This window comes from Corticium candelabrum, chromosome 11 (genome assembly GCF_963422355.1).
Source record: "Corticium candelabrum chromosome 11, ooCorCand1.1, whole genome shotgun sequence".
In the NCBI taxonomy this organism is placed as follows: Eukaryota; Metazoa; Porifera; class Homoscleromorpha; order Homosclerophorida; family Plakinidae; genus Corticium; species Corticium candelabrum.
This window is the reverse complement of record NC_085095.1, coordinates 5,859,696-5,878,839: the sequence shown is the minus strand read 5'-3', so window position 1 is coordinate 5,878,839 and position 19,144 is coordinate 5,859,696. Positions and strand designations below refer to the sequence as shown.

Here is a 19,144-nt window from a genome sequence, read left to right as displayed (position 1 = left end):
TTTTGGAATTTATTGCACTAATCTAGTCGATTCCTTTGCAGCACAAGAAGTTTGTAGTGAGAAAGTTACAGTATGTGAGCATGTTTGCTCACGAAATGCTAGTAACAACGTTGAGACATGCAATTGCAATAAAGGTTACCAGCTTGACATGAATGCTTTCAACTGCTCTGGTACACTGTACAGTTGGCTGGACGTTTGATGTTATCAAATTAATAAGTATTTGAATTAACTAGATATCAAAGAGTGCGATGAAAAGAAAGACAATTGTGAACAGCTGTGTGTGAACACAAATGGGTCATTTAGCTGTGAATGTCGTGATGGATATAGATTGCATTCTGATGGTCACACATGTAGAGGTCGACAGTGCTCACCGCAAGAGTAAGGAATTCAGATCAACTAATCACAAATTTGTTTGTGCAGACATTAACGAGTGTGTAGAGGATCCCACTACATGTAACATTATCGGACAAAATTGTGCTAACTTACCTGGCACTTTTAACTGCTCCTGTCCTTTGGGCACAGAGGTTATCAGTGGTGCCTGCAGATGTATGTTGTACAGTTCAATTAAATGGTGTTTTATTAATTTGTTGAACTGTTGTGTTGATTTTGCAGTGGCTGATGACTGTGCATCCAACCCATGTCTAAATGATGGAGAGTGTCGTGATGGTTTAAGTATGTTTACATGTTTGTGTTCATCAGGCTACACGGGGACTGTTTGTGATAAAGGTTAGCAACTCGCTGTACATTGCATGATATACATACAACGGTGCATACTGACTGTTGTGTCTGTAGAGGTGAACGAGTGTGACTCAGATCCTTGCCAGAATAATGGTATTTGTATGGACAGATTTGACAGGTATGAATGTGACTGTATCCCTGGTTATGAAGGACTGTCTTGTGAAAGAGGTAAGTGTAGTCACCGTTGGATATGAACATCGGTATAGGCAGTATTTGTTACATTACGCATTTTGGTGACACAGCAACAAATGAATGTAACTCGATGCCATGCCACAATGGGGCAGAGTGTCGTGACCTTCATCTGAGTTATAGTTGTCAATGCGTATTAGGATTTACTGGAGATTTATGTGAAACAAGTAAGTGACTGTTCTGTTTAATGTTTTGCTTACATTTGTATACTGACGTATTACAGAGATTAACAGATGTGAGTCGAGTCCATGCCAACACGGTGGTACTTGTATGGATGTGCTGGCTGGGTATACATGCAACTGTAGTGGAGGTTACAGTGGAGCAAACTGCGAGATAGGTAAGAAGAAAAATTGCATGAAATGTTCAGTAAGTGTTGCACTGTGTTAAATTATTGGTTTGTTGTCATAGATATCAATGAGTGTTTGATCAATCCATGTCTGAATGGCGGTGTTTGTTCAGATCTTGTCAATGGGTTTGTTTGCACTTGTGCTGGTGAATTCAGTGGAACTTTATGTGAGAGAGGTAATACAGATAAAAACAAACATTAATTAATTATTGACGTTGAAATTGATTATTGTGATTTGTAGAACCGAATGTAACTATTCCTTGTACCAGTAGTTACCTGCCATCAGACTGTAGTAATTTTGTTGAGTGTGCCGAGACTGCCTTTCCTTGCGCTCGATCATACTTCACAAAACTTCTCCTGCCATTTTGTAAGCTACAGAGTAGCACTACGACTACCCAAACTTGGACTTCTGCTGCAAGTTCTTGCTTGATTAAACAAATTCAGCAATATTTGAAACTAAATTATACCAGCTTACCATCACCATCAGAATGCACTACGTTTCAGCAATTTGTTTTTCGTGCTCAAGAATCATGTTTCAATGTGTCTCTGTGCAGCACTGTTGTTAACTCTGCTGATGCTAACAAAGTTTCAGAAGTCTTTGACATGTATGACCTTCTGCGTGACAAAAGCATTGAGCAGATGCTGCAACTCATTGAGTCTTGTGCTGGAGACACTGTTGATGCACTGGCTAGTAGTTTGAAAGATAGAGGGTTCTATATCTGTGTAGAAGTTGAGTTGTCAGAAGATGTCAATGAAACAGATGTTACACTACGCACGCGTGCTCAGCTTCAAGAAACCATCACTGCACTTAAAGGGGCTCCTAGTGACATTACCAGTGTTACTACTGATGTGTGTTCTTTATTGTTATCTTCAAACAGTCGAAAACGTCGTGACATTGATGAGAATGCAACAGTAAAGCGAATTAGACGCAATGTAGACAATGTGACGGACTCACCATCCATTGTATATCCTACAACCGTTCAATTAGCATTTAAGAGCAGTGGAGAAAATGCTGCAAGTTTGACTGCTTTATGTGACAGTTCAGCTGAAGCTATCAATGCAACACTAGCATGCTCTATGTGCGGTAATGGTGTGTTAAATGTGGTTGATGAAAATTGTGATGATGGAAACAGTATGTCTGGTGATGGCTGTTCTAGTGAGTGTATGAGTGAGTCAGGTTTTGACTGCAACACAAATGTGGCACCCAATATTTGTTACAAGAAGAATTGTGGTGATGGTGTTCGTGTGACTGGAGAAGATTGCGACAATGAAAACAGTCCTGGTTGTTCAAACTGCTTGAAAGTTCAAGGCTTTACATGCCATACTCCTTTCTATGAAATGAGTATATGTTTCAATTGTGGTAATGGAATAGTCGAAGAGTCAGAGGAGTGTGACAATGGCTTCAGTATCGACATTGATGGTTGTAACAACACTTGCTTTGTCGATCACTTGTGGAAATGTACTTCTGTGATTGGAAAATGGAGTGTTTGTCAACATACTTCTGTTGACTTTAATGCTGCAGATAACATGACATTGAATCCTCCTGAAATTCATTTTAACACTGGAGGTGTAACGTTGTTTATAGTAAATGATGCTAGGCAGTTGGATATCGATGACTTCGGTGACACGGTATGTGACTGTATTGGTAGAGAGACAGTGGTGTATATAGAGTTGCTTTATTTTACATGTATACAGGACTGGGAAAGAATTGAACTTGTTTTGTCTGTTCCTTTATCTGCCAGCATCTTCTATGAGAACGTTCGTATTATTTGTCTGTAGATCATGATATGTTATACTTTTAACTAATTACAGGTGGACTACTCTCGCAGTCAGGCAGCAACTCAAGAAAGAATATCTTTTTCCGATTATGTGGAGTTGGATAACGCTATTAGAGAGGGCAGCACTGTTAACATTAAGTTGGGAATGTGAGCAGACGTTGTCGTGGTAATTTTGTACTGTGATATTTTTGGATTGTCTCATTAGGAGGCAGAAAACGATTATACGACTGTCGAAGCCCGCTAATCTAACGCACGTATTGCTATCTTTGATGTATAGTCATGCAGCATCTGAATCAGTATATGGAGAGTACAGGTACATCACTCATTATTTAGAAACAGTCATATTTATGGTGGAGTAGATAAGTGCTTGTGTGTGTGATGTGAAGATATGTGAATGTAACAATTGTGGATATTTTTGGCGAAGCAGCCCCTACTGTAACTGTAACTCTCAGATACATTGGCAACAATGAACACTCTCCGGTTGTCAATATTGCAAGTTTGCTTTGCATAAGGGGTTAATTGTTGTTTGTCCATTATTAATTTTGTTTTTGTTTGCTTTATAGCAAATTTAACAGAATTACTAGAAGGTGTGGAAGAAATAGTTGTGACTGGTGGAACTTTAACATTGACTGATGTGGACAATGATATGTACACATGTGTACACTTCTGGTGCAGTGCAGTTTTGCTATGTTTACTTGCATCTCCTGTTCACAGCTTTCCAGTAAAGTCAGCATTTGTAAAGATTTTGGGAGAGACCGAGACTATCGTGTATCAAAGATTGAATGCAACTGTAATCTTTCCATGGATTAACGTAACGGTGTGTGCATGATGACTAATTGTAAGTAGTTATATACTTAATACTTATCACGGTGTGTCATAGTATGATGAAGTGAAAGGAGAGCTGCATTTTGTGGGTGATGCTTCTGAAATAGAATATCAGGCTATGTTGAACTCTGTCATCTATATCAATACGTACGCTTTTGAGCTATTTTGAGCTAATTGATAATTGTGGTTGTTTGTGCAGGTTTGAGGATATTGGAGGATTGCCGTTTGACCACATTGTTGTGACGTTTGGTGTTTCTGATGGAGCAAACTCACCAGGCACAGCAGTCGTGATGTATGTATATATGATGGAATTGTTAGCTGATTAATCAAACAACATGCTTCATATATTGTTTGTACCAATAGAATTCACTTGATTAATGTGAACAATCCTCCTGTTGTATTAATCAGTCAGCAGTTGTCTGCAAATATTTCATTTATTGAAGGGGGTGACCCAGCATCTTTGCCCCACGACTCTGTACGTATCACTGACAGTGACAACAGCCTTCTTTCTGGGTTAGATTATTTCTTATTGACATATAGACACTTGCAAACCTTTTTTGAACCGATATATAGAGCCATCATTACACTTTTGAACAGCCAGGCAGGTGATGTGATATCGGTTAATACAAATGAGACTACTATTGCTGTCAATGAGTTTACTGAAGCTGGTCATCGTTATTTGGTAAGTGCAGATGGTATTTGACACAAAGAATGTACTCCAAATTTTACTGTTTGAAGGAACTGAATGGTATTGCTCGTATTGAGATGTATGAGGAAGTAGTGTCATCTCTCACTTACTCTTTCACGTTACCAAGATCCAGTGTGTTGAAACACATGGTGAAGTAAGACATGTTATAGTGGGTGTCAAGTCTCAGTTGAGTTCAAAAAGGTTTTCGCAGAGTTATTACATTGATCGTGTCTGATGGAACCAACAATAGTGATGTAGTGGGAATCAATGTATGCAAGTCTTTATTCTTGTAACATCATCACATTCTGTGTTCATAATGTTGTCATATGTAGGTGGCTATCACACCAGTGAATGATGGTCCTATCATACACTTCAGTCCTGATGCCGAGTTTCCGTTGGATTCAGATCGAAATTATGCTGTTGGTTTTACTGAGGAGGACAAACCTGTCAATTTGATTCCAAACGCAACAACAATTTTTGATGTTGATAGCACTTATGCTGGAGGGGCTACCATACAACTGCATGGCATTATTGACAAAATGGAGGAGAGATTGATAATCGATAAGCTGTTAGCTGACATTCACAATATTAGCATCAATGTGTCATCATTTCATTCGTCATTTAACATAACTCTTGTTGGGATTGCCAGCTTTGAAGTTTACAGACAAGTAGAATATATTGTGTCAACATTTTGTCGTCGGGTTAGTTTTCATATACAGTGTACTTTTGTAGATCATTTTGACGCTGCAGTATGAAGACACCAAAGTTGATGAGCCACAAGAAGGTTCAAGAATTGTTGTGATTGTGTTGAAAGATGAACAGGGTGTAGCAGGATTGCCTGCTTTTGTTACTGTTACGGTGACAAGACGCAATGATCCTCCAGAGTTGAGTCTTGGTGTTGGCTTTGGCGAAGAAGATGTGATAGAGTTCAGTGAGATAGAGGAAGGAGATAATGGAGCTGGTATTCACGTCGTGAGTTTGCCACATCGTGTTGCCATTAGAGATGAGGAGGAAAACACACAGCAACAGTTTATTCAAAAGATGATTATTCAACTCAGGTTTTACAGTGCTGCATGTTTAGAATATTAGTACCGTGGTACATAATTGAAAGTCTACTCTGTAGAGCCACGGGTTGTGGAGAGCTTGATGCAATGGAATATGTGTATTTATTGCAGTGTCCAGATACAGGGTTTTTGGTAATATATGAAATAGTAGATTACTTTGCAACCATTGCCAATGCATTGATTTAATACTGTTTTGTTGATGAAAGTGTCAATTTTCTGATGATGGCAAAAGCATCAGTATGTCTGTTGATCAACAGGTGATGGTAAGAAATTCATCTGTCAGGTTAAATTGTATTGCATAAATGAATTGTACTTGTGTTTGTAGGATGTAGTCGCTATCCGAAAGACGTTTCAAGAAGTGTTGAGTTCTGACGTTTTCTACATCAATCTTAAGGATGAGCCAACTTTATATTGTGTGAATCAGACAGAACAGAACGTAGAGTTTGATCGATATGTAAGTATGGTGTCTTTGCTACATTGAAAAATACTGTATAGATGAGAGTGTTACATGACAGATTGATGTGACAATCAGTGACAGTGGGTCTTCTTCTCTCAACACCACTGTCAGTATCCGTGTATTGATATCACCCATTAACGACAATGCACCACTTTTGTCTCTTGCTGTATCTGATGGCTGTGAGGTGTCTCTTGCAGATGAAGATTATGCTGCCTTAGCGTATGGTACACTAGTACAGTCAATTAAGAAACGTGACGTACCCAAGAGAAGAAATGCTGCTAACCGACAGGCAAGTTATGATTTACAGTAAGGTCATGATTACTCATGTGGCAATTTTTGTGTTGTCAGGCTCCAAGTGTGCTGTATGTTAAGGCCGTTAACAGTCCCTCAGGCAGCTTACAATCTGGATCATCATTGTCTATTTCATTCTCTCACCATACCAACATGCCTTGCGTATTGAGACCTGCCGATCTCCGTCGAGTTCTCATTTTGAATCCACCTTTTCTTTTGGATACACCACACATGGCGTTTTGGCGAGATCCTCAGACACTGACCATTTTCTTTCTTGCAAGTAATGATGAACCATTGGCCATTGCTGACATTTTTGTTGTATTCAATGGTCAGAAAGGTAGGAAGAATAGCAATGGTTTATTGGGTGTTATAATTTTTATTTCTATTATATTAGAAAACTGTGATGTAGACAGCTTGTGTGAACATGGTGTATGCCTTGCTGGTGGCTGGTCATGTAGCGTCACTGGTTCCTATGGAGTGCACCAAAATGCACCATTGCATCACTCTGATACCAACACAGTCAGGAACCACGACACAGTGCTCGTGTCATCCACTAAGGAAGTAAAACAGTCTCAGTCAAATGATTGGTATCTGCTTGTTGTCTTAACGTGCTTTATCATAATTGTTCCTGTCGTTATTGCTATTGGATGCCGTTAGTAAGGTCGGAGTCTGTTTTATGTGAACAAGGGTTTTCTGTGTATTGCACAATTGCATAAGGAATTCGAAGTACGCGAGTGATGGTAGCATTCACACTTGCGGCCTAGAACTATAGTACGCTTGAAACTTTGCTTTATACTATTGCATGAAGTATTTGTACTGTTTTTAGGTAAGAAAGAACAACTGCACGTTTGCTTTACAGTAAATTCCAGCTGTTGTAATTTTCTAGCTATGTTTAACGTACAGTTTTTTGTGTGCCATTTTTGTTCTCGTCTGCTTTCGCTATATGATGAATCATTGATTTTTGTTGGTCAGCATGCAATTTTGGTAGACGTTTAGTGTCAAGTTCACCTTACAAGATCTTGTACAGTGCGTACACGTATCATGCACTCATCTTCTAGCTGTTATACGTTGGTCAGTTTCTTGTGAAGTCCCATCATTGCATGCGTGTATATCAGTATGTATAGTATATCATTGGATAGTATTAGTAACTAAATTCTGAAACCGTTTGTTGCACGGACTATATTATAAGAGGGGAAATTTACAACTATATCTTAGAGTATTTTTCCCCTATACATGCTGCACATTTTTACTGTAGTAAGTCCTAGCAGTATGAAGAGAGTAGCACAAAATAATGGCAACATACAGTACGTCAGTAGGTATCTGACTGTCTCTGCATGAGCGTGTTTGGTGGCTTTTAAAAAAGCCGGTTTTCAAAGATTTGGTGGAATACTATCATTTCACTGGAGTACTTTTGCATACACAATGTTTTAATTGTTTTTCCTTCACGTGGTAGGTCGAACAGGTACGTAATGTAATGGTTGATCTCTTGGAGACTTTATATTCAAAGATATGGCCTTAATATGGCTTCTCTACTATTTTAATCATTCACTTGTCAAGATTCAAAGCTTCAGGATAAACAATGTTTTGTGTCTTTCCCTCTGGTGCAAGTACGAATAGATTGCTTGAGGAGCCAACCCTTGTGCATCCCACGTATAGCTGGTCATGTGAGAAGCAGGGCGTGGTAGAGGTGGGGCCAGCAATCTTAAGGGACTGCCCTTGAGCCTTGTTGATCGTCATTGAAAAGCTGAGACGCACAGGAAACTGAAGCCGCTTGAACTGGAAAGGGAGATCTGAAGGCCTGATTGGTACTTTGGTATGAAGACCAATCAGGCCTTCGGATGGCAATCATCTAGTATTCTGTGATGATGGTTGCTTCGATTTCATGGGGTAGGAGCTGCCTATATAACCACCAATCGTGTGTTCATTGCAAAGCATTGGAGTGTCAAGTTTTCGTAAAAGAATGACGGGCGCATCAACCTTTAGTTCAAGCCTTTGCTGAGGTACACCAGGTAGTTCCAGTGAGTTGAGGAATTTGACGGGATACTGGACTGCCTCAGAGGTATCAACGACAGCATTGATTGACTTGTAGACTTGAACGGGTCCAGGAATCTGCTGGAGGAGGGTCGAGTTGATCTGTCCCACAGCATCAGTCTTTCAGGCAAGTATCGCTTTTTCACAGAGCCATTAGTTGCCGGTCCTTGAAGTGCTGTTGTAGGTTGAGAAAGACTTGTTTATCAGGTCTTCTTCTGTTTAGACCACTGCAGCCAATCTCTTCCATGGTGAACTGACCATCTTGCCATTTCCGCCCAGTGATCTCCATGCAAATGGACTCTCATGTTAGTATAGAGGGTGAGCGTGGTGAAATGACGCAATAGATCGAAGCGACCGCAAGGTCCATGAACTACGTGGCTCTTGATGATTTTGTGTAACTCGGGGTCTTCTTGTTGACTTGGCAGTTCTGCTCTGATAAGAGTCAATCTGGGCAGGACGGATTTTTGCTGCAGCCAGAGAAGAATGTGGTCGTGGACCAGGCCGTGCTTTTGCCACTCAATTGAGTACATGTCACATCGGGTGAGACTAAAGATGTTGTACTTGGTGAAAAATCCATTAGCTTGACAACCTTCAGGTTGAAGACTTTGGCAATAGAGGAAGCTTGTCCTGGCAGTAGCTCAGCAGTGATTTCAGGCCACTTTGGATTACACGTGAAAGTAATGAAAAGGTCAGGACGGCCATAGTGTTTGACATAGGTCAGAGCATCTTGCGTCTATTCTTACATGTACCTTGGTCCACCTGTGAAAGTCGAGGGAAGAATCATCTTTCCAAGCTCATGGCCATGGGCAGCATCGTTATCGATGGAATCTCGAAGGTCAGCATAGTCGTCCTAAGCTCTTTCTGATGGCTGACAATGTAAGCAAGCTGGTAACTCGCGAAAAAGGTGGTCTGAAGACCCTTGTCGTAATATTAGATGGTAGGCATAAAACTCCATTGTTGTCACCTTTTTGCCATCTGAATCTTGCTTGTAGATTTGCCAGTAGTAGTCGTTTTCACCTGTGGTGTAGATGAGTGGATATTGAAGTCCGTTGTATTATAAGCCCTTTTTAGATGAACTAATCCTCTTCAGTTCATTGTTTCTGTGTCTGATGACAATGTCATGCTGTCGCTTCTTGTACAATCGAGTTGCATAATCCAAGATGATATCGGTCAACAGTCTATCATAAATTTTTTCTGGAATAGCCATGATGAGTTGTAGAATGACAAGTTTGAATTCCATACGCATCGCTTTCATGTGTATTTGGAGCTGATGATAGAGCTGACGGGTAGTCATACCCCGGCTCAATCGTGCTTGACCCATGTGTATGCTATTACTCTACATAATCATCGTGAATATTTTTGTGTTCATTTTTGGAGATAATACCATCCACCAATAACCTATCTAGGATCTCGACGATCTCATTGTCCAGAGCTACAGTCTCGTTACCGTCTTTGCTAACGATGAGGACGTCCAAGCGACGACAGAGTTCGTCTGAGGACTTGTAATACTTGATCTCGGAGGCTTGCGGCTGGTACTTCTTGGATCGTTTGTAGACAGGAAGACCAGACAGTTTGACCAGTTTGTTCCAGGACTTGAGGGCTCCATCGCTGTACGTACGCCTTGTTTCTTTTTTAATCGTGTAGTCAACTCCAACAGGTCTGCGTCTATTTTTCTCGATATGACCTTATCGCCCTTGTAAGCTTCGAGTCTCATGTTTGCCAGTTGCATGGGATCGATGTACAGGTTACCAAAGGTGGATTCGGATGTGAGTTTGTAGGGGTGTTTTGAGATGTGTCTTTTATACCCCTTTTGGGTTGAGGTTTGGTTTTGGGATTGGTGGGAGTGGTGTTGCTGAGAGTGAGGTTGCTGGGAGTGGGGTTGTTGGGAGTGGGGTTGCTGGGAGTGGGGTTGCTGGGAGTGGGGTTGCTGGGAGTGGGGTTGCTGGGAGTGGGGTTGCTGGGAGTGGGGTTGCTGGGAGTGGGGTTGCTGGGAGTGGGGTTGCTGGGAGTGGGGTTGCTGGGAGTGGGGTTTCTGGGAGTGGGGTTGCTGAAGAGTGGCCGGGGCTTTCTCAGGCCTCTGTTTATAATCTTGTACAGCACCTATTCTGCGTCTGATTTCCATATGGGCGACTCCCTCTTTGCCTCTCAATTGTCCTCCTAGACTATTTGATGTCTGGTTGGCCTGAAATAGCGTTCTCTCTGTGGCCGCAACACCAACCACCTTAGAAGGGTGTGAAAGGCCCAAATCATTGATTAGCTTTTCATCGAAAGGATAAGTTACAATGGGTGCCTCCGGAGATATAGGAGTGGCTCTAGGTAACGCGGCTGCCTCTGCTATGGCTGGTAACGCTTCTGGTAACGCTGGTAACTCTGGAGCACCCAAAATGGCTTTAATAGCTTTGACATGGTCGGTCTGTGTGAGTGTCAAAGCATCTTGCCCCTCTTGTAATCTCTTTATCAATTTGTCTTGCTGTTTGTCCAACTCTGCTTTGATGGGTGGAGCCACATCTTCCTGGAAGCGTTGCTTGCCGATTTTCTCATCGATGATGCTCTTTTTGAGAATCTCTATTCTTAAGAAATTTATCGATCAACGCTTTAGGATCTTGCACGCTCTTCACTTGCGCAAATGCCATAGTATATTGTAGGGTTACATAATAATGTTACTGTAGTTACCGTAATATAGCAACTACGTTCTGGTAGATAGAATTTATCAAATCCACAACGATACATCTCGGGTATATGATTGCTCGTCTTGTCGAGAAGCATGAATGAGTAGAGTTCGCATGATGCCTTCCTATAGATATCGGCAAACTCTTCATTGCTTATGGTGTTGCTGTGATCGTCTGCTGTCTGTCGAATATCTCTGTTGTCCAGACCATGGAAGAGACAGAAGGCTTTGGTATTTCGACAGATGCATTTAGGAATATTGTAGTAGCTCTGAGTGAGGTAGATACAATTGCAGTTGCGATTTCTGTACAGTGAAAAGTACTCCTTGATGGGTTCCATATGCCTGCTGTCTACTTTGATATCATCAAAGACGACCAACTTGCTCGTATCACCGTCTAGTTCCTTGATGGGTATCACCTCTTCCGGTTCGAGTATTTGGAATGACGAATCCACTTCCTCGGTCTCCAAGAAATTGTAAAGGTCTTGTAACAAGCGATATTGTTGTTGGTCGGGATTGATGGTGTAGATGATTGACTCTTCGGGCTTCATCCACCTCATCAACATGTTACACAGAAATGTTCCACATCTTGCCGGTCCAACCATGATATAATGGCAATCGGGGAGTATGAAATGCCAATTATCGCCTCGATGTCCGTCATCGAAATTGATGAGATCCCTTTTATATAATCTCTATATGTAGTGACTGTATAATGTCGGTAAACAAGTTTGGTACGAACAGGGAGCTCGACGACTTGCTGCGAATCAATCGGGACGTCGAGTCGTTAAAAGCTGCGTCTGATTTGGGGGGGGGTGGAATTTGCGAGAGAAAATAGACAGTTGATAACGGGTGACCATCAGAATATTGATAAATTGTTGGAGGAATCGGACCCGGTTACGAGATTGGCTACTGTGGAAGGTAACCATCTGAATATTAATAAATTTCTGAAAGTGAATCAGAATACTCTGACTATAACGGAAAACCAAAGGGCGCTCGCTAAAATTCGAGAATCTTTGGGGTGTTGAATACCACCGCTAGAAAGCTTGGTATCGATGTAAGCACCAACAAAAAATTCGATCACCGTAATTCTAGCAGAATTGGCGGTGTTGCATGGGAGGTTAAGATAAACCAGTCAAGGGGTCGATGATACCAGTTACGCTGAGACCGATGGGGTGGATTATCTAATCTCATATACAGAGATGATTCCACCAATCAATTTCAATCACATCGACGATGATCTGTCGGATAGTGACATCCGTATGCTCACCCAGTTGTACCTCACCTATGACTATCGATGTTGGTGTTATAGGAAATTGTTTAGATCCTTCAAACGCAAAGACTTGGTGCTCCAGATGACCTCGGCGGTGTTGGGGGTTGTGAGTGCTGTGGTGGGTGTCTGCGTGAATCCCATTGCACTCGTTGTGGGGGGATTGGGTGCGACTCTACACGCACTGAACTGAAGAAGAATTATCTTAACAAAGTAGAGGCTGGTTGATTTGCCTACACCAGCTATCAGAAAGAGTTGAACACATCGAGGGGCTGTCTTCGAGGTAAAGAATTCGGCGAGGATATTCTGCTCTTTGAACTCAACCGATTGGATGACATCGTCACTGTTATGGTCCTCCCATTCCAGATAAACTAAGTAGAAAATATTATAAATGATTTAAGATCAACTTTCCAAGGCCTTGCTCGGATATGAGGCAAGCTGTCCCGTCGTCCTATCACACTGTTGCTGGGGTCGTGCGTGAGACCTCAATATATCAGTATACATCGTATACCGTATATACCAGTCATGGCTGAGGCATCAGTTTCCATATATGAGGATGTGAATCCGTTGGTTTGGAGCCCCACCGCGTGGGTGATGGAGGGCTATCTTCGATCGTGGCAGATGGATTTTCCTGATGGTAGTAATGATTTAGTAGAGAGGTTTTTAGAGTTGGTGTATTCAAAGATACACGATAAACTCGCCAAAGAATTGCTAGAGTTAAAAGTGATATCGTTTCGACTCTTCGTCAAACTACAGCTCTGCACGGTTGATGATATGTTTATCCATATGTCGCTATCTCACAGACGGATGGTCATCGTGGATGTTTCTGATATCGAGGAGGTATTGCATACTGCTTTCCCTCAACTTCAACACCATCTTATGAAATGGGTGTGTATAGGGTGGCTCGTCGGGAATATCAAATATCTTTGGCTTGACATTGGTTAGTATATGGGTTCTGTGTGAATGCCATCGTGCAGTACTCGGCGATTGTCATAGTAGGCTCTGAGACCAAGTTTGTCTTGCAGGTAAGTCTTTATGCAGCCGTCCACCATTCAGAAGCCTCTGTTTTGAGCACGGTCGGTTCGACCTTGGAGAGTCAAGACATAGCACCACCCAGGTGATGTCGTTGTGCTTCTTGCTCATTTCTTTGGCAGAGGCTTTACTTTCTGCCCGGCTCCATCGTTTACGTAGTAGCATTTGCTGCATAGGGCGATGGCTTGCGACCCTTCGAACTCGAGTTTGAAGAGACCGGGTGTGCGTTTGCAACATGTGTTCCAGGACAACCATTCGTGACGATGGGTCTGGAAGTCCTCCATCATCTCTGGACGTACCGTTTCGTCCATGGTCTTAGTGGATAGGGCCATGTACATGCTGTCGGTGTCCATCAGAATCAACTCAAAGTCACGACAGTCCATGTACTTGTCGAGGAAGTCGTAGTAGAACTCACGCATTAGTACTTTGGCCAATTGATAGACTGCGATGCCCACATCTTCATCCACCTCTGGATTGTTGAATAGTGGGCACATCTCTTTGAACTTATCGTGGAGGTTGGGAGGGACACGGATGTCGACCTCTGCATACCCGAACCACTTGGTTGTGGTTTGACCATTGGTTTGAACAATGGGTTGGACGAGGGTTTGTGCATTGGCTTGGGGATTGTTGTAGTGCCAAACAACTCCTTATCTGCAGGGCATGTGCTTGGCCATTGACGAAAGGGATAGACCGTTGGCGTCGTAGCCCACGACCTTTTGGCAGAGGTGTGCATTGTCGTATTGGTGTGATCGAATGCGTGTGACTCCAGCTTCGTGATACCTTGTGAAGACCGGATTTGGCCCGCCTACGACTGCACCTTTCAGCATGTCGTAGGCCTCCTTTTTGGGAGCCACAATGTTGTGTTCTTCGTGATGTCGGTGGGTGCCTTGAAGTAGGAACTGGAGCAATACACCAGGGAGTGAGGCTACGTCTTTTAAAATGTCGACTCCATACTCATGATAGAAGTTCCTCATCTTGGTGAGTGCTTAATAATTCTAGGAATGGTTCGACGTCGAGGTCGTTGTAGTACCGCAGCCAATCGGCAAAGGTGGTCATGCCTTGCTCTCGGAATGTGCGTTTGCATGATTGCCACTCTTTGAGGGAGAGTGAGTACTGACCTTTTGGCTTGGAGTACCAAGCGGGGTAGTCAGGTAGACCTGAGTGTTGTAGTTTGGCGAGATATTCGAACCAGTTGTAGGGGAACCAGCTCTTCTGCAATTTACATCCATAGGCTTTAACCCATTTGTCGTAGTTGGTGCCTGGTCCAAGATAGTTCATGACATCCAGGAATTGGAAGTGGGGTGTTAGTAGGAACATGGTCTTGTTGGCCTTCTTGGCTACCTAGATCTTCTTAGCAGTGTCGGTGATCTTGTTCACAAAGTGCTCTTTGATGAAGTTCAAGTCGTACTTGCCCGAATTGAATCCCAGCACGGGCACTTGGTTGCACCACTCTTGGATCCGGTTCTTGTGCTTGGTTGGGAGAAACTCGAGATCATCCGGAAGATATTGTTGACGAACGACTTCTTGTATCAGGTCTCCTCGTCTGCGCAGCTTGTTGACAAAGTCTGCAACGAGTTGCTTGGGATCGGCGTTGCATATATAGGTGTGTGGAGTGGTTTAGTGTGTCACCAATGGAGACAGAAATGGGGGTGTGCTCGGTCTCGAAGGTGAGGGAAGTTGTGGAGGAGCGGGCCTTTCTCTTGTCGATATAGGCTTCGAAGTCGTACACAGTAGTGTGTGGATAGGATAGGCTTTGTTTTGGGGCTTTGGGGGGGGGGGGGTTTGCCTAGATGAGTCGCATTCCCACATAACCATGAGATTGAATTTGGCGTCTCGGATAGTTTGATGTCGCTCGAGGGTTGCTTCGTACAGACCGTTTGCATTGGGTTCATGCTTGGACACCCGTGCCAGTGACAGCTGTGAAACTGAAGTACAGTTTGACCGGCGATACCATCGACAGGAGCGCTCTTGATCCAACGCTCACCACCGTGTCCGCATTTGGCGTGGTGGATGTGAACATCAAGCTGCTGGCTTTTGTATTCCAGCCAGCGGATGGCGACGTTGCTTGCGTTGCAGCTTGAGTAGAAGGCCTTCTCGTAAGCCGACTGGGGTGCTTCTACTGTGTCACCCTGACACTTGACTTGGGTGACGCGTTGGGTGCACCGATCGGCATGTCGTTGAAGGGTGCATGCTTGGGTGAAGGATTGGGAACAATGACCACAGAGGTAGAGGTTGGAGATCTTCTTGATATCTTTGATATAGAAGGCGTGCTTCTCAAACATACCAATGGCCATGATATTGGGATACTGGGGGAGAGTTTGTCGAATCAAACTGCAGACAGGTCCATTTCTGGCGTCGACCTCCTTGATATATTGGGCGGGCTTGCATACACGGTTACCCAGTTTGAATCGTTTCTCGATTTCAGCCACACGGGGAAGTCCCTAGGTAGTCCTAAGACACACAAACCAGGTGATTGACATTAATTGTCATGTGATTTATTTCTCTAGTTCAACAAACTTAGGCAATGGACAACAATGTTAACAGCAAATTTGAATGATCTAGCTCTATATATCCATGTTCTTTGACATGTATTAAAATCAAACGTATTGTAATTAGCAGAAGTCTTCTAGAGCCCACTCTGGTACAATGTCATTCCCGGACGTGTTCTGGTAGATGGAGCTCCGTTTACTCTTGGTACCGTTCCTCTCTGAGTCTACCTTCTGGCGTACTTTCTGTCCAAAACCTCAAACACCTTCGTTGCTTCAATGGCTCTCCACGGAAGAGGTCGGATCAGGAGTTGTGAACGTCCAGCAGTGTAGGCTCCCTCAGAGGGTGGCTCGTTATCACTGCTATTTTCAGAGACTTCTGACGACATCAATTCCAGTTTCGTGGCACTAGCGTACGTCTTCTTTTGTTCGCCGTTCAAAGTTGTGGACATCTCTAAAGCTGAAGATCTTCTCTGCAGTTTCTAATATGATGAACATATTGATATAAATAATACAGTTGTTCCCAAAAAATATGCAATGAGATTAATATATATATATATATATATATATATATATATATATATATATATATTAAATGGACATATGCAAGCTTTCATTACAAAGAAAAGTTAAAAAGACTAAAGAAGACAAACTAGAGCCATGACATTCTGTGATCAAGAGTTATAACTGATCATGAGTATATAATATTTAGGTGCTACCATGTCACAATTTTGACTTAGAATGCTATTGAAACAAGACCGTATTAGCAGTTAAAATATGTAACTATAGTATTATTTTGTAAAAGTCAAAGCAAAAAATCAAAAATTTACTGGCGACCGCCTACAAGTACAAGAAATCTTGGACTTGCATTGCGTAGCCGTTGCCTTCTTCTTGCTTTTTGACGATCTGAAGATGCAAGAAGGTGCGACCTGTCAAAGTCAATATAAATATACATGTATACAGGAATTATAGGCCACGCACACAGTATACATGCAGTGTACAATCATGACCTAGCTATAGTGATCATGAGCAAATCATGACCCAATCTAACTCTAGTGAGCATGCAGCCAGCTACCTAGAGATATATAGCTAGTGCTCACCTCGCTTACGGCGTCAGACACGCAGCGTTCTAGTTCCTCTTTAGTCAGAGAACAACGTCGACTTATGCCTCTGTCTGTACAGAAACGTCGAACAGATCGTTCGCTGAGTCCCCGAAGTCCTGGAAACATCGTCTGTAATTCTTCACTGATGACAGCATGACTATTACCCTCTTCGACTCGCTTCCGAACAAAATCTTCGTCAACTCCGTCCATGGAGATCGAGAGTGGAGACAATGCACGACCTGCCGTTATATCGTGAGATGATAGATACCGGCTGGGGCTTCCCCGCCAGATGTTTAGAGGCGTGGTCTAGATGATCCACGCAGATGTCCTCTAGCTAGATAGTTGCTTGGAGTCTTTCCAAATCGACGAGACGTCAACTTTCCAGTGTAGGCTAGACGTTGATCTCGTTGATTATAGATGCCCTAGACGCGTGCCTCCATGCAACGGGCTTCCCTCGCTCATCGCCGCAAGGAATGTCTCACGTCTGAGCGTGACGGTTGACGAGAGCCAGGTGCAAGTGCTTACCGACTTGTTGTGAGAGGTCGGTCGCGTGCCAGTTGAGGCTTTCCCATGTATCTCTTAATTGCATTACATTGCATGCGTGCCAGAGGCGTGGCTGGGCGTGGCTAAGCTAGATGCAACTTTCGTCTTTCAATAGAATTGAATATTGAAGTCACCGGCGACCGCCCGCGCGGTGTCATTATGCCATTTATGAGATATCGCTCGCGCTAGCAGCTGCGGGTAACTTTCTATTTACATTTAGTACGGAGAAAGAAAATTGCATCGGAGGCTCTAATCTAATATTCATAGTTTACGAAAATTGGACGGATGGAAAGATTGAATCTATTTGCAAAGTAAACGAATATTGAAATGACAATTGGTCTTCAATCAAGTTCTATTTTCAATGTAATGGAATATTGTAAGAGCAAGCAACGCCAGTCAATTTTTAATTTGACATTCAATTTTCAATTTGTCTCAAAAATTAAAAATGGAATGGACGAATTGGCCACGCAAATTCAAAATTTAATATTTAATTTTTAAATTAAATTGAATATTGAATTTAATATTAAAAATTGAACTAACGTGCTTGCAATTTCAATATTCAATTGCATTGAAAAAGGAAATTGGTTAAAAATTAAATGTGTTTTCAATATTCATTTTAATCCGCAAATGATTATAGTCCGTCCATCAATCAATTTTTAATTTTTAATAGAATTGAATATTGAATTGCAAGCAACTTGTAGGCAATTTTCAATTTCTAATTCAATATTCAATTGTTCCCGTGAATTGAAAATGGAATGGACGAAATGGTCACGCACCCTATTTTCAATTTCTAATTTAATACTCAATTGTTGCTAGGAATTGAAAATGGAATGGACGAAATGGTCACGCACCAAGGAGGCACCGGCACCTTGGGTTGCGGCAGATGGAAACACGAGTAGTTACTAAGTTCCGTGTCCGACGAGCTGTAGTTGTCCGCGGCCAAGAGCTGCTAACATGGTGCGTGACCATTTCGTCCATTCCATTTTCAATTTCCGGCAACAATTGAATATTGAATTAGAAATTGAAATTGCCTACAAGTTGCTTGCAATTTCAATATTCAATTCTATTGAAAATTAAAAATTGATTGATCGACGGACTATAATTATTTGCGGATTAAAATGAATATTGAAAACATACTTAATTTTTAACCAATTTCCTTTTTCAATGCGATTGAATATTGAAATTGCAAGCACGTTAGTTCAATTTTTAATATTAAATTCAATATTCAATTTAATTTAAAAATTAAATATTAAATTTTGAATTTGCGTGGCCAATTCGTCCATTCCATTTTTAATTTTTGAGACAAATTGAAAATTGAATGTCAAATTAAAAATTGACTGGCGTTGCTTGCTCTTACAATATTCCATTACATTGAAAATAGAACTTGATTGAAGACCAATTGTCATTTCAATATTCGTTTACTTTGCAAATAGATTCAATCTTTCCATCCGTCCAATTTTCGTAAATTATGAATATTAGATTAGAGCCTCCGATGCAATTTTCTTTCTCCGTACTAAATGTAAATAGAAAGTTACCCGCAGCTGCTAGCGCGAGCGATATCCCATAAATGGCATAATGACACCGCGCGGGCGGTCGCCGGTGACTTCAATATTCAATTCTATTGAAAGACGAAAGTTGCGT

The 19,144-nt window shown here is 42.1% G+C and overlaps 2 protein-coding genes across 2 annotated transcripts; one reads left to right on the top strand and one right to left on the bottom strand.

The window, feature by feature from the left end:
* Positions 1 to 134: 134 nt before the first annotated feature.
* Positions 135 to 7,293, top strand: LOC134187054 (uncharacterized). Its single transcript, XM_062655170.1, has 29 exons — positions 135 to 170; positions 234 to 356; positions 421 to 546; positions 613 to 726; positions 793 to 906; positions 981 to 1,094; positions 1,151 to 1,264; positions 1,336 to 1,449; positions 1,515 to 2,902; positions 2,969 to 3,031; positions 3,086 to 3,198; positions 3,257 to 3,364; positions 3,438 to 3,547; positions 3,615 to 3,699; positions 3,766 to 3,868; positions 3,932 to 4,023; positions 4,076 to 4,168; positions 4,240 to 4,389; positions 4,450 to 4,558; positions 4,615 to 4,718; positions 4,776 to 4,833; positions 4,897 to 5,232; positions 5,297 to 5,622; positions 5,688 to 5,760; positions 5,835 to 5,891; positions 5,954 to 6,082; positions 6,144 to 6,374; positions 6,434 to 6,713; positions 6,771 to 7,293. Exons 1-29 carry the CDS (start codon positions 149 to 151, stop codon positions 7,031 to 7,033), a joined length of 5,112 nt encoding a protein of 1,703 aa, XP_062511154.1. The 5' UTR covers positions 135 to 148; the 3' UTR covers positions 7,034 to 7,293.
* Positions 7,294 to 15,870: 8,577 nt separating this feature from the next.
* On the bottom strand, positions 15,871 to 17,170 carry LOC134187203 (uncharacterized). The gene is made up of 2 exons (XM_062655321.1): positions 16,958 to 17,170; positions 15,871 to 16,339 (listed from the first exon to the last, which is right to left on the bottom strand). The coding sequence occupies exons 1-2, from the start codon at positions 17,168 to 17,170 to the stop codon at positions 16,085 to 16,087; spliced, it is 468 nt and encodes a 155-aa protein (XP_062511305.1). The 3' UTR covers positions 15,871 to 16,084.
* Positions 17,171 to 19,144: the final 1,974 nt, after the last annotated feature.